The 16,575-nt window shown below is 37.1% G+C and overlaps 1 protein-coding gene across 2 annotated transcripts in view; it reads left to right on the forward strand.

The window, feature by feature from the left end:
* mipol1 (mirror-image polydactyly 1) overlaps window positions 1–16,575 on the forward strand; it is a 116,868-nt gene that overhangs the window by 6,307 nt on the left and 93,986 nt on the right. Inside the window, exons 1-2 of one of the 2 annotated variants that reach the window (XM_067455939.1) lie at window positions 1,427–1,468; window positions 6,529–6,620. In XM_067455939.1, coding sequence (XP_067312040.1) covers window positions 6,575–6,620 — 46 coding nt within the window. In that variant the 5' untranslated portion in view covers window positions 1,427–1,468; window positions 6,529–6,574. Of the gene's footprint in view, window positions 1–1,426; window positions 1,469–6,528; window positions 6,621–16,575 lie in introns of those variants that run through there. The other variant, XM_067455938.1, reaches the window with a different exon arrangement.

Consider the following 16,575-nt stretch of genomic DNA (forward strand, 5'->3'; position numbering starts at 1 on the left):
GACTCTTGTCAAACTCTCCCAAATATAGCAGGCTTCATTCAGTGATTTAAACAAATATTATTAATATTAATTGAAGTTTTACAGCATATTGAGCGCTCTGACTAGCTCTGCTGTGCTAAACATATTTATTTGAATATACTCCGGGGTTTCTACTGAAGCCATATGCTAATCGCTGAAGTAACCCTTTATGCCACTCTCTCTCATACTGCGACTTTGATCTTGAATTTAGCTGATGATAAAATGTAGCTCATATCTGTTGCATTTGTTGACATGAGCACATTACATTTGCATATGCCGGCACAGGAATTGAAGATTGGATTTATATTCATTTTGCAGTAAAACATTAATGTGGCCAAGTGTAAATGTAACCGGTCAAACAAATCAGATAGATATCCAATCAGAGAAAATGGATGAATGACCAGGTGTAAAAAGCCTCATAAGCTGTGTCTCATTTCAGAAAGCTGCGTCCTCCGGAGGTCGCATTCGAAGGGTGCATATGTCATAAGGCCGTCTCATTTCATAAAAGTGAGGAGGACTCTCCAAACGTGACCTTCGAATGCGTCCTTCTTTCACAGGAATTCGGAGGGTGCATGAGGTGTAGCCTTCACGGCTGGAGATAACCCACAATTCTTTGCGTCTCCGTTAACAACCGTCATTTTTTTTTTATATTATATGAAAAAACGGCACCACCGCCAGATATATATGCGAGCGTAGGTGTGGTGTTTAAAATAAGTAGTTCAAGCTTTTTTTTTTTTTTTTTTTTTTTAACTCTATTACCTCAAACAGATGTGGTAAACAGGATTACAACTGTTTAGTGCATTTTAAACGGTTAGAACAGTACACTGGTGTCAAGACAAGAAACATTTCATGGTCATTTTCAAGTTATAAATAATTTTCATTCATATAACTGGCGTGAGAGCGCAACGAGGCTGAACTTGTTGGCATAGCAGCGTGATACTTCCTGCCTGTGTGTCCTACGAAGGACGTCTCGTTTAATTCTGATTGAGGACACTCCGTATACTGCATCCTACACAGGACGTGTCCTCCGGAGGACGCAGCCTTCGAAATTTAACGAAATGAGACACAGCTATAGTGGTTGCCCTCTGCTGCACAGTCCTTACAAGAATCAGCTGTGGCTAATTAACAGCAGGGCAATCACAGCGAGGGAGAAAGACAGAAAGCACACGGCAAAAACACACTCACAAAGGGGAAAAAACTACACATGACCCCAGGATGTAACACCCCACCACCGAGAATACAAACTAGAGTGTGTGGTAAAAAATGTTCACTCTTACCATTTACATTAGGAAAGAAAGGTACAAGGGACAAATAGAGAACACCATCTCTTTATACTCTAGAAAGCATATGCCATAACATTTTCAGTGTCTTTGTGTCGAATGTCTAGATCATATTCCTGGACAGCGAGATTGGAACCTGACATTTGGGAAACAAATACCTAAGAGTTATGGTCAGTATACCATTTATAGGATTAGAGCTACTCCTCAAGTACACATCAGATTGTTAAAGAGCAAACAACAGTGCCCAAGCTTCCTTTATAGCGCTGCTTCTGGGTCTAATGCCGCCTTCATGTGTTATCTGAAATTTGATAATTCCCACTTCTGATGTCGTGATTACGAGGTTATTGCATTCAAATTTTGAAATGTGGCATTCCTGTGGAATTTTTACCTAGGAAACTCGTATTTACGATAATTCCGAGAGCATGTGAAGGCAGCATATGAGAACATTTTAGAAAAGGAGGAAACAGGATGTTCAATATGGTACTAATCCTCCTGAAGTAGAACCGCACAACTTGAGTAGAAACAAATTGGAACAGAAACCTCTATAATACCCACTCATACCTAGGAAACAGTTCCTGCTTCTTACAAGTTACAGGGAATTTGAGTACTGAAATTTTAGACTCAACAGGTTTAACCACCCCTTTAACTACATGCTTATGTAAGTATAAAACAATTCCTTTTCCAAACTCACATTTGGCAAGAAGTATAATGTCAAGGAAGCAGCATAGGCGTTTGAAAACCTTTTTAAGGGTCTTGTGTCCAGTTATCTGAATATACCACAAAAGCATCCAGATACACTTCACATTTTGGCACATCCAACAGTTTCTGATGCATCATTCGCAGAAATGTAGCATTTGCGTTTCGCATCCCAAAAGCTTGGGCCTTATTCTGTTAGAAGCTAACTGGGGATGACAAACACAGACATTTCAGAGGAATGTTGGGGAGGGGCACCTGCCAAAAACCTTTTAGAAGATCTATTTTCATAATATACAGTACTTCTCTAAACCATCTCTGTCTATTCAGTCCTCCATTCTGGGAAGTCAGGTTTGAAAAGAGTCACATTGTTGACCTTCAAAAACTGAAATATATTATCGGTTTTGGGACAAGCAAGCAGGGGGGAGCTCCAAGGACTCTAGCTGGGCACAGCCAGCCCATGACGCAGCATATACTCAACCTCTGTCTACATTATCAAATGCCTCTGTGGATTTACTCTGTAAGGATGTTGTTTTATGGGCACAGGCACATCACTAAATAAGGTAGGGAAATCACACCGTAAGCTGGATAAGCCTTTAGACTATTAACCAGTTTGATGAGAGAGATACTGCCGTACATTCAACCGGGTAGAGGAAACTGAAACATCTCTGCTCATCAAACCATCTTCCTCTAGGGAATAGTTTGTTACTACACCCACAGTGGCAATAGAGGAAGCCAGTGAAGCTTGTCTTCTAGAGTGAGCTCTTTCTACATATGCCTTAAACCTGTTTACATGACACACACAGCTTCGGTCAGGAGTTGTGACAAGAAAGTTTGTTTCATTTAACTTTCTTTTGACCAGATAAGGACCGATATATTTTTCATGTAATATAGAACCGGATTCAGAAGTTAGAACCAAGACAGAATCACCAGGACAAAAGTCCTTTTACAGACTTTATTTCGAAATTACCCTTCATCTTAGACTGAGAAGTATACAGATTAAAATTAGCAAGTCTTTGGGCTTAATGCAAACCTCTCATGGATAGAAATGACGTAATCATCATCAGGTATTGAAACGGGTTTAGATTTCTGATTCAGCAATTGTTCGCTTAGCAGCTTTAAGGCCAGATTTACTTAACAGGACAAATTAGAGTAAGAGTAAACAAAGACCAGTAAATTGTCTAGCACAAACATTAGTAAATCACCTTGCATGACTCATTTTTTTATTTAAATACTCTTCTCTAATAAATTTTGCATCTGAAAGGGCAACTCCTAATTGGTTGGCCACAAAAATAACTGTACACACATTTTCAGCACTAATCTTTCACTTTTTGTGACCGCATGGACAAGTACGTGCCCATGTGTTGAACTGTACACGCCGTTCATCTGCGCATGTGTGGAGCTGTCTACGCCAATCTACAAATACAATTAGTCCGCAGCTATCTGTGTACAAGTCCGAAATGGAGTATAACTGAGACTTTAGTGGGCCATGAACTGTGTGTTTCCACACACCTGGGAAAAACTCAGAGTGCACCTTGGGATTCAGGGTGATATGCAGTGTAGTGTACATTTGGTGGCTTACTAAGAGCCTGCTTAAAAACCTAAGAAGTAAACTTTGACCCGTGGTCACTATGAATTACTTTTGATTAGTACAGAATTTGAGCAGTTCGTCTTAGCTTTTAATGTTTGTAATTGAAAAGCCTTTGGAAAACAAGTGAAATGTATTGTCAAAATGTATTAGTGGCCTGACTCAGTCTTGGTCAATTGTCCACACTGTAAAAAAATGTTGGTTGTTTTTTTGTTGGTTTAACTTAAAAAAGTAAGTAACCTGGTTGCCTTAAAATTTTGAGTTTATTGAAATTAAAAATTTGAGTTGATACAATGAAGGACATTTTTTTAATAAATAGAAACTCAAAATATTTTTGAATCTGAACCACATAAATAGCACTATTTGGCATGTCTCACTGCATCATCAGAAATAAAACACACACAATTACCCAATATGCTTACAAAAATCTTTTAATAATATTTTACTAAAGATTGTCGAATCTCAAAAAATGTTCATTGTATTAACTTAAAATTTCAATTTCAATGAACTCAAAATTTTAAGGCAACCAGGTAACTTTTTTTTTTAAATAATTTTTTACAGTGCAACACAGTCAACAGTTAAGTGCTCAAATGGGTTAATTACAACTGAAATTAGGGCAAAGAGGAGGCAGGATTTTTTGATTGGGTTTACTTGCCAACTGACAATTATAGCATGACTTACAAAATCTAGACACCGCTGACTAAAGACCAGGCCAAAAAAAGTACTTAGTAATGCGGTGGTAGGTTTTTGTTATACCAGCATGTCCTGATAACTCTTCTTGGTTAGGATGGTGGGACTCTCACAGTGCATTATAGTTTGTGGTTGACAACAAGGTATTATATATATCGCCCAACAAGCTTTTCTGATTGGCCGATGTGTTATAAGAGAGACTTATTTTGAAGGGTAAAACGGCAGTGCCTGATCACACAGCGCTCTCATTCCTCTTTATTAATCTTTATTCCTCAAGTCTTTATTAGTTAATGGCTTCTGTTGAAGAGTCATATCTAATACGTTATTAAATACACATGTTAAACAAAGAAAGTAAACTGTTTGCAAAAATATTTTTGCCACTGTTTGCTGTTATATTATTAGCAACAGAACATTAGGTTATACTTTCTCATTTACTATCAACATTTGGCTCATACGAATCTATTTCCCCACCCAGGCATTGCTAGTGCTGGTTCGGAGCCAGAGACTATAGTTTTAAATTGCTTTTTTGTTTTTCCACACCCAAAGCACCAGCTCCGAGCCAGGAAAATTGGTTCTTAAGTAGCACCAAAACATTGCTGGGCTAGAACCGTGTCCGTCAGTGGCTGGGGGCAGGGTTACCGTGACCAACAAGACAAACACAAAATTGACTTAACATAATTATCTTAAAAATTATTACTATAACATTATCATTATATAACATCCTTATGTTCAATTTAAATGCAAGCCTGATTCCAAAAAAGTTGGGAGACTGTACAAATTGTGAATAAAAAAGGAATGCAATATTTTACAAATCTCATAAACTTATATGTTATTCACAATAGAATTAACATTTCAAATGTTGAAAGTTTTCAAAAATGTTGTTATTTTTGAAAAACTGGGACGCCATGTCTTCCAGAATCCAGACTAAAGAGGACAAGGACAACCCAAGTTGTTATCAGCGGCAGCGCTCACACATCTTGAAAGGCACCATCAATGCTGAAAGCTATATCCAAGTTCTAGAACAACATATGCTCCCATCCAGACATTGTCTCTTTCAGGGGCAACCTTGTATTTAACCAACATGACAATGCCAGACCACAAACTGCATCAATTACTACATCATGGCTGCGTAGAAGAAGGATCCGGGTACTGAAATGGCCAGCCTGCAGTCTAGATCTTTCACCCATAGAAAACATTTGGTGCATCATAAAGAGGAAGATGCGACAAAGAAGACCTAAGACAGTTGAGCAATTAGAAACCTGTATTAGACAAGAATGGGACAACATTCCTTTTCCTAAACTTGAGCAACTTGTCTCCTCAGTCCCCAGACGTTTGCAGACTGTTATAAACATGGCCTTGTCCCAACTTTTTTGAGATGTGTTGATGCCATGAAAATTAAAATCAACTTATTTTAACCTTTAAAATTATACAATTTCTCAGTTTAAACATTTAATATGTCATCTATGTTATATTTTTATTAAAATATTGAAAGTTGAAACTTCCACATCATTGCATTCTGTTTTTATGTACAGTGTCCCAACTTTTTTGGAATCAGGTTTGTGTAATTAACCTATATGAATCTGTGAATTTTAACATTTTAATATTATAGTAACTGGGTCTACATACCCCAATTAATTGATATAGAATCGAATTGAATCAAAATCAGAATTGAATTGAATCGTGCTCTTGTGAAGGGAAATTGAATCAAATAGCCCTAATTTTTACATATTCAAGAACTATAAATAAAATGTAATCATGTAACCTGTGATGTTTTGATAATAGACTTGTTTTATTAGTTTTGTTTAGACATTGGGCTGTTTTCATCCCACAGTCCTGTTTTATCAGGGTCTTTATCTATTTTTGCCAATTTCCTGCTCATCAGCATAAATAATTGCATGTTAAGATGTACTCCATACCATCATATTTTTCATCATATAGCGTTACTGTAGACATCAACAAACACAGTAACTCTGTGTTTTGAAGAAGTTTGGAACATCAGAGGAACCCATTTATTATAAATGCAGCAGCTACTTTGATTTTTTTTTGCAGATAAGAAAGTAATTGTTGTATAAACCATACATACCATATCTTTTGGTATGTAATCCTTGAGCTCATGATGACATTGCAGAAAAGATTAGTCTAACCCACACCGAGAACTAGTTAACATGACCAGAACCCACTCAACACCACAAGCTCGAGCACTAGAATTGAAGAATATCAGCAATGAGTTCCTGAGACATGTCCTCTGTTCATTTTAAGGGGGAGCTGCTCAGAGAGTGAGGAGGAGCTGCATCAGCTGTCATGGATGCACAAGCAAGAACTGAAGGATTCACTGGTTGATATGTACAAATGTGAGTATGAAGAGAATATTGTCCTTTGGTATGTTATTTAGTTTTTTTGTTGAGAATATAATGGGGCAGTTTCTTTATTTGTTATTGATAAGGTAGGTAACTTTCAAAATGTTAGACCAATATATTTATACCAGTGGAGGACAATGCATTCTTAAATCTGGGCAGTAGAGGGCATCCTTATCATGTCAGATAGTCATGAACAGAGGCTTCATTGCTTAGTTCTGTGGTAGTTATTCATAACTATAGTCTTAACTATTGCAATTAGTTTTTATTGACTTTATTTTCAAAACAACCAAGTATCAAAGGAAATACATATATTTGGATTGTCAAAAGCTTTAAAGTTTTAAGAAAAGCCTGCAAATGACAGGCAATACCCTTACTAAAATCCCTGTGGTATGAGGTGCTAATACCATGACACTAAATTTTTGCCATAATCATGGTTGTATGGTACATGGTAAATAGTGTGGAATACAGTATTAAAGTGATACCCTGTCCGAAGAACAAAGATATTTGTTGTTGATGCATCATATTTCTATAACATGCATGTGAATATCTAGTACAGCACTTGTTACATGGTTCTACATTACCATTCAAAGTCTTTTTTTAAAGTAAGTTAATTATTACTTTTATTCAGCAGGGGCACACTAAATTAATCAAAATAAATTAAAATGCATGTCTTCGATTCAGAAGGACTTTATTAACCCCCCCCAGAGCCATGTGGAGTACTTTTATGATGGGTAGATGCATTTTTAAGGACTTCAAAACAGAAACAGCCATTCACTGCCGTTATAAAGCTTGGATTAGCCATGACATTTTTTAATATAACTCTGGTTGTATTCGTGTGAAAGAAGAAAGTCATATACACCTAGGGTGGCTTGAGGGTGAGTAAATCATGGGCTAATTTTCAGTTTTGAGTGAACTATCTCTTTAAAGAAGACACTCAGCAGATTATTGCTGTAGAGAACGCGCTTAAAAATGAAAAGTGAAAAAATATTTTACACATGGTATATATAATTTTTTATTTATTTACAATTTTAAGAACGGTTATAAAATCAAAGTCATATGGCTAACCAAGTTTTGTTCCAAATTTAAAGTTGATACCACAAAAATGAAAGTTCCTATGAGACTGGTATGCGCTGTACCATAAATAGCCACCTAGTGTCACCCACATGCCATTGAATTTCTTTAAAGCGTTATCCTGTAACAAATCAATGCATTTCTGTCCAAATAACACTTCTATCACAAAACAGTCACCAAATATGGAACTTTGTGTCTCAGACCTTTCTGAACATAGGTGTTTTGTCAAGATTAGAAAGTTTTAATTATAAAATAGTGCAGTAAATGTTGTAATATGAAGCATGACACCAACCACTAGGAGGAGCCTGCTAAAAAATAAAGTACCGTTTCCATGGTAAGACAAAATGTTTTCAAACACAAATACTGAGAGTGTAAGCTGTTGCATGAGACCTAATTTATGATGATTAATGAAATTTATGATATGACAAAAACGCCATAAAAGAGCGCCAAGCAGCCCAAGCCCAACAGTTAAGGGGTTAAAATAGAAAACAAATGCAGCCCCAAACATAAAATGGTAAAGTATGTGGACAGAAATGTAATACTTTGCATTTATGATTGTTGTGATAGTGATTAATTTGTTATGTAGTGAATGATATTGCTTCCTCTTTCTTTATTTTTTTGTTTGTTGCAAAAAGGCACTGTGTAGTCACTGTATGGTCAAATTTGCATGTATTCTGTATGGTAGACCGCTTCGCCGATCCTCATAGCTGAATCAGTCACTCGCTATCAAACACTGTAAAGGCTGCCGATGAGCTCCAATCCTTCATAGCATGACCTCTGCGTGGCTTGTTTGTTTTTTGGAGTTAATGCCAGGCTAGCTGTTTCACTGATCTGCTGACACATCCTGCAGTAGAAGAGCCCAACCCAAAGTGTTACATCCTAGTGATGGGTGGAGGCCAAGACCTGGAACAGGATCTGTTTAGCATGTATCCTGATATCACACACACCGAGCGTGCGTGCGTGCATGTGCGCCTGTGGCTGTATGGCTGCATGCCTGTTTTATGGGTTTGTGTGTTTGTGCTCCACAGACATTATGTCTGCCACTCACAAATACAAGTTATATTTTACAATCATTCGTTTGACCTGTCAGGGGTTTTCTGCGTGCGAGGTTTTGCATTGGATTCACCTGTGTTGAAGCCATATACTTCCTTTTCAGTGTCAGATTAACATGAAGCATTGAACACACCCATTTTATTCTTTCAGCTAGCTTAAATGTTTATTTTAAGGTATCCTTTACAACTGAGAAAGTGTGTTCAGACACTGGATATCCGAGTGGCAGTTAGCCTAAATCAATATGACAATGTGCAAGGCAAGAACAAGAAGCACATTGCTGATTCAATTCCATTTACTTAAGTGTTCATGAGAAATAAATATGACACTTTAGTGTTTTTTTATTTAAGAATATGTAAATAAGGATTGATTAGCAATATCAGCACTGATATAGCTGAATAGAGTAAAAATAATAATTAAATGTACCAAATCATGTAAAAATGTATCACCTTTTATTGCAAAATTATAAGCGATATTTATTAACCCGGGTAAGTTTATTTTTCAATTTATTGAACATCAGTTCACTCAGTCGCTCAGTTCCTTTATCATTAACGATTTCGTTTCAGCGAGTGAGGAAAACTTTTATACTTGCGTGTGTTATGCATTACATACGTTATCATTTGACAGACAGCATGTTGAAGCCGCTTATGCCATCGTTTTCTTTCTCTTCTCGGAAAGCAATGACACATTCAAAACATCCAGGACTCGCTGGACCTCTGCTTCTCGTAAATACTACTATGCTATTGTGTGTGTTATTTTTTGACTGACATCGATGTTGTGATATTCAAATGATGTGGATTTGAACACAGTTGGATCATAAGGTAATAATGATTTATTTCGTAGCCAGCAAGTATTAGTGAAGTGATTAATGCCCAAGAGTTTGTCCATGTTTTTAGTACTAATATTCCAACTGACAGCCAGGCTAAGTGTTTGACGGACACGATGATGTGCGTAAGGGGTGAACTATGTTTGATTTTTGGGTCATTATAAAACATGCTGGAGAAGTTCTAAATGTTTTTTGCGTAGCTCTTTCTACATATTTTATGGAATGAAGTTTATTTTGTGGCTTAAATAAATGACATGTTACTCAGAGACTGACTTTGACAGAGACTTTAACTTGTCTAAAATGTTATATTCAGCTGTCACAAATTCATTGACTTTTAAAAATTGTAAAAAGATATTGTGCGGGATTTCCTTTTGTTTGTTTATTGAGATTTTTGGATCTGGGTTTTCTTTTTTCTTACCACCTATTCATCAGCTACAGGTGCGCAATGGTAATTGTGCACTAAAAAATTGTAAAAACAACAACAACAAAAAACATATTTACCAGAAATGGAGTGGTTATGTTGATTTGTATTGTCTCATAATTAAACCCATGAAAATGCAGATCCTGTTGTAAATAATCGTGAAAAATCACTTAAACTGTTGTTCCATTATTAGCAGATTTTGACTCAAAAACAAAAAGTCAGTCTCAGGACACAGTGCAGTTAGTATTTCTTTTGGGTTTTGCTCTGCCAAGGAAGGTATGTACCGGTATGTGAATCATAAAACTATATTAAGTAAACATAAATATTGGTCTGTAAAAGTTTTATTTGTTTAGAAGGAGATTTTCAAAAGATTTACATTTTTGGAGCTAGTATAAAATATTCTTAAGTTGTAGGGTAAACGTACTTAAAGGGGTACTTCAGCGCTGGGAAGATGAATCTGTATTTGAACTGGGTCATCAATGCAGTAGAAATGTGAAATTATTTTTTGAATTTGGTGCTTTCTAGACTGAGAAAAGACAGAAAATGTATTTCTGTCCCATGGGGATGAAAGACTACAATTCCCAGAATGCTTCGCTGCCCTGTGCCATTCCCCAACGCCACCAACTTGATTACAGCGACTGAGTTGGAGAAGACACTACAATTAAAAACTGAACGTGTCTGTTCAATACAATGAGTGAGTCACCGCGCGAGTATCACAGCACTGAGCACTAACTGCAGGAGTGATGAGAGCTGAGGTAATCGCGACTACACTCGCGGCATACATTCACAACGCGAGTTCAGTCTGGCGCGTTTCAGTTCATGCCTTTACAAGCTTAACTTTCATAGAAATTAATTTGAGAAGTTAAAAGACTTACATTGCACACCATAGCTCCGTTTAAATGAGTGCCTGCCAGCTGAGCTCTCCCTGCAAGCTGAGTGTTATCTCCCATCCCCCATGCGCGGATTCAAAACATGCAGAAATGGCTCCCTCTGCTGGCTGTAGTCTTTAGCCTTTGGGCAAACATTCCTCCTATGATGCAAAAATCGTCAATTTGCATCATAGGAGGAATTTTTCTAGAAATAAAATGCATAAATCTCTTGTCTCAGGGAGATATGAGGGGGGGAAAGCACAATAATTTGAATATACTCCAGGGTTTCTACTGATACAAAGCCATATGCTGATCGCTGAAGTAACCCTTTAATAGGTACGTTTACCCTAAGTAATCTATATTCATTCGATTTGGTATTTTGTAGCAGATTTCAAACGCATTACGTTACTCTGGGTTTTTGAGATGTTTTGAATATGGTAGCTGCTATATTGCTTTCTGATTTTTTTCATAGAGGCATGAACAACAAAATTAAAGCTACACTGTGTAACTTTTTTAGTTTATTCTTAGCTAAAAACACTTAGTTCTTTCAAACACATATGTGCTCATTAATGTATATTTACTTATTTCGAGTAATAAAGTATTCTCATACATTTATAATATGCCATTGAAAATACATAAGGGTGAGGGGTTCAAATGCCGGTCGCCATGTTGCCCCTCCATCTTGAAAGTACATTAGCCAAAGAGGGAAATACCCGTAAATTCAAACTTCGACTTTCGCGTTTTAACACTCGATGGCACCGTGTCGAATGTGAAGAGGGGGATAGCCATGTTAATCTTGGACTAAATCGGCCACCGTAGGAGTTAAAACGAAATCGAAATTGAGAGGAACAGAAACTAATATTCACTGGCTGGTTATATACCTTTTCAACGCTAGATGGGGGAAAATATCACACAGTGTAGCTTTAAGGGTGAATGCACATCTTTGACCCCAAATTGAATTTCACACCAGTGAGATGTGTTTCTCTAGCGTCTGTTTCCCTGCTGATGTTATGTGCCTGACGTAGTTTGGGATAAGCTGACTGCTGTAGGCTGGGTCGTGTTATTACAACTGAGATGGTGGCTTGTTTTCTTGCATGTGTAAACTGTCCTTTTGCAGTCTAAATTCAAAGCACACACCAAGTCCATCATAACAAACACGCTAAGTTCCCTATGGAGTTGAATCTCTTCCCTACAAGAGCAGAAATAGGGCTACAGTCTCAACAAGCTTTGTTCTTAGCAGGTGGATCGACCTTTGACACAACCCGTCACGCCCCCCTCCCCCTGCGCGGGCCGTCCGGGCAGGAAATGTACTGTTTGGTCCCATCAGCTCTGTTTACGTCGGTACAGTGTGGTCCTCCTGGGCTTTTCCGACAGCCACCCACCCTGATATCGCGTCTCACTCCCTCTCTGCCGTGCTTGGCTTCACGGAGAGAAGGAGGCGCGTTGGCGACCCCTTCGCGGCTTCCTTGTGGGTCCCATTGAAGTTCAAAATCCCTTGAATGTAGTGCCGTGTGGCCGAACAGGCTTGTCTGCTCCCTAAGTGGGTGGTCCACTAGTGACAGAGGGATTCCTCAGGGCTCTGTCCTCCTCTTTTGTGTCTCTGTGTTGGTTTAAGGAATAGACCTAGGATGGGCACTGCTTAACTGTGGAGGCCTGGTTACTGTGATCTGAAACCAAACAAACCTAGTAGAAAGGCCAACGCACTCACAAACATACAAAGACTCCAGCTATAAAACCCAACGAGAGGTTGGCATCTCTTGAAAGGTTCTCGAAATGAGGAATTTTTGTGGAGGTTTGGGTCAATCTTATGAAAATATGTCCAGGTCATATTTTACTTATGAATCAAAAGATAAAATAAGAAATGATATTCATATATAGACCACTAGAACAATCAACTTTATTTAAATAGCGCTTTTACAATGACCATTGTTTGAAAGCAGATTCACAGAGTTAAACAGGACAATTTTACAACAAAATGTTATTTGTCTGTACAGTTGTTATCAGCTTATTTTAATTTATAGAACTTATAGTGACAAATCCTTTACCAAAATAGATTGTTTTCATATTAAGTGTAATACAAACCCAATAACATATTTACTGACATATCGCTTGAGGCATATAGCTTTATTTGGAATTCTTCTTTATTGCACAATGTACATTTCTTAATATTAAGCCTAAAATGTGTTTTAATATCACTATTAGTAAGGATATTATCTCTGTATAATATCAGTCTTTAAATACAAGAATTAGTTGTTCCAACTGAATTATATAAATGTAGTATACAAAAAGTTCAATTGTAGGGTATATAAATATGTAAATATATTTGTAGTATTCTTGGCATAAAATAAATGCATTCTAAAATACATTTTGCTATAATTATTTTTCACTAGGGTTGTTATTGCATTGTGATTTTTTTTGTTACAATTAAGCAAGTTTTCTCTAATGTCATAGATGAAACATTTTATTTATTCATTTACTCGTTCATTTATTCTTTCACATTCTCATTACATTCACATTTTAGTATAGTAAGCGTAAAATTGCTGTAAAAGTATTTTTTTATTTAAATCAGCATTGTTATATAACATAAATGCAAAAATACTTGACAGATTAAATAATATCATTTTAGTTTTGTATTACAGTTTGCTTATATTTCATTTAAAAGTCCTAAAGATAAAGTTATGTTATTATTAATTATTGTTAATTTCATAAAATTTTTTAATTAATTATTGTTAATTTCTTATTTGATTGTATTCTTCTTAAATAATCAATTTTCTTATATTTTACTTTTGATTTTGGGATCTGTTCCCAACAGATTTTGTGAGATTCTTCCGTGTGTGTGTGTATGTGTGCCCTTGTTTATATTACATTGTGGGGACCAAATGTCCCCATAAGGATAGTAAAACCTGAGATTGCCTACATTGTGGGAACCAGCCAACGGTCCCCACCTTTCAAAAGGCTTATAAATCATACAGGATAAGTTTTTTTGAGAAAGTAAAAATGCAGAATGTTTCCTGTGATTGGTAGGTTTAGGGGCAGGGGCAGTGTAGGGGGACAGAAAGTACGGTTTGTACGGTATAAAAACCATTGCATCTATGGAAAGTCCAGTCCACACAAAGATAGTGAACCAGACGTGTGCGTGTGTGTGCGTGTGTGTGTGCGTGCGTGTATGCGTGTGTGTGCGTGCTTGTTTTTCTGAAATATCATGTATAATGACATGGGTATGCCAGGTATTACAAGGAGAGGGTGAAATATGAGGACATTTCCCATGTCCCCATTTTGCAAAAGGCTTATAAATCATACAGAATTAGTTTTTGTTTTTAAGAAAGTAAAAATGCAGAATGTTTCCTGTGACGTGTAGGTTTAGGGGCCTTGTAGGGGGATAGAAAATATGGTTTGTACGGTATAAAAAACATTACGCCTATGGAATGTCCCCACAATTCACAAAAAAGAGTGTGTGTTTTCAATTTTATATATAATCCCTTCAATATTGTTTCTCTCTTGCTTTACTTGCATGTCAAAACAGTTTAAAATTAGGATTTTCTTTTTATAAAACATCTCTATCGAAATGTACAGTGAAGTTTTTGCTGAGTGTGAATTTTTATAGGAAGATTGTCAGGCTTATTTGGACTTGTCTGTGGTACTCCGTAAGTAAGTGTTTTGGCCACTGATTTTTATGAATTTATGATTATGAAATCATCTAATTCTGTTAGTTAGTATCACAGGGGCTCTGATGATCCATGAACTCTTAAGAGCTGTGGTGATTTCAGACTGACGCTCGCATGATGCTAACGCTCCTACCACCCAGTTGCGAGCAGGATTCCAGACGACCTAGTGATGGCCCATGAAGCAGAGAGGAAAACAAACAAGGCTTACTTTGCTGTGAACCACAGATGCTTGGGAACTGTTTGAACAGGGAGCAATTTAAACGGTCACTCCTGTGGCCTGTGTTCAAACATCAAGTGGTAATGAGGACGGAGTGCCCGGTCCTGTTGCCCTGGCCTCCCCTCGGCTTTTCAACACATTCACGCGCTCAAAGGAGGCCGGCCGAACAATGACGGGCCACTTTCACAGACTGGCATTTTTACTGCTTTTTTACGCACTTGTATTTTGGGAATGTTTGGACAAACCTGCGACTACCAGAAATACTCAGTGGGCGTACATGATTGGCACTTGAGTTGGAGAAGTTATTAAGAGAGTGGGAACAATGGATTGACATTTTTTGGCCTGTCATTTAAAGGGATAGTTCGCTCAAAAATTTAAATTCTGTAATTTACTCACACTCTATAGATGTTCCAAAACATTTATGAGTTTCTTTCTTCTACAGAACACAAAAGAAGATATTTTGAAGAATACGGGTAACCAAACAGTCGATAGGCCTCATTGACTTTCATAGTAGGAAAAAAATACTATGGAAGTTAATGGGGCCCATCAACTGTTTCTTCAAAATATCGTCTTGTGTGTTCAGCAGAAGAAAGAAATTCAGTCACACTTTAGTTTAGGGTGCAATTCTCACTATTAACTAACTATTAACTATGATTTTTGCCTCAGTAAATTCCTAATTATTGCTTATTAATTGCTAGTAAAGTAGTTGTTAAAGGAACAGTTCACCCAAAAATGAAAATTGTCATAGTTTACTCACCTTCAAGTTGTTCCAAACCTGTATAAGATTCTTTCTTATGCTGAACACAAAATAAGATACTTTAAAGAATGTTTGTAACAAAGCAGAGAGAGCAACCATAGACCACCATAGTATTTCCCACTACTATATAGTAGTCAATTGGTCTGCTTGGTCACAAACATTCTTCAAAATCTCTTCTTTTGAGTTCAGCTGACAAAAGAAACTCATACAGGTTTGAAACAGCTTGAGTTAATTATAACAGAATTTTCATTTTTGGGTGAACTATCCCTTTAAGGTTAGGTATTGGGCAGGATTAGGAATGTATCATATGGTCATGCAGAATAAGACATGTGTTTTATAAGTACTAATAAGCAGCCAATATCCTGGTAATATTCATGCGTATAAGCTGAGAATTAGACCCTAAACTAAAGTGTTACCAGAAACTCATAGGTTTGGAACAACTTGAGGGTAAATAAATGATGGCATAATTTCCATTTTTGGGCGAACTATCCCTTTAAGAGACTATACTCTCTCATAGATTTCCACAGAATTCTGAAGCCCGTCATTTACATAATTCTATTTTTCTTGCGTGTTTATCTGTTAACTTAGTCAAATTTGATAATGTTTTCAGCTGCTAATAAGAGAACTAATAGCTCTAATATAAAACTCTGACTAATTTTCCCTCAAGATCAGCACAGAAAATGTCAAAATACTGATTCCACGTGGGTTAGTGAAGCATAGGCCTCTTTGTGCCAAGTTCTTAAAAACTTGTTCGTTCCTTAGAGAAGTGCATCAGTGGCGTAGATCTGATCTAAGCACATGTACGTGAGCTTGTATTCGAGAAGAGACAGTCATGTGATTCCTCTATTGTACATCAGCTGCTCTGTAAATATTTGCAGTGATGTACATACCTGAACACACAATACCTCCCACAAGCCTCTCCGCATGTGTCCCACAGTAGCAGCGACGTGCCTGCCCAAGTGCCTGCGATATCCCAATATCACTCATTTATATGAACTTTGTTTGTTCCCCGATGTTCTCCAGTTAGAAAAGGACCCTGGAATGTCCTGGAGTGTTTTCTCACTTCAGTCTCC

Source organism: Pseudorasbora parva, chromosome 10, assembly GCF_024679245.1.
Source record: "Pseudorasbora parva isolate DD20220531a chromosome 10, ASM2467924v1, whole genome shotgun sequence".
Lineage (NCBI taxonomy): Eukaryota > Metazoa > Chordata > Actinopteri > Cypriniformes > Gobionidae > Pseudorasbora > Pseudorasbora parva.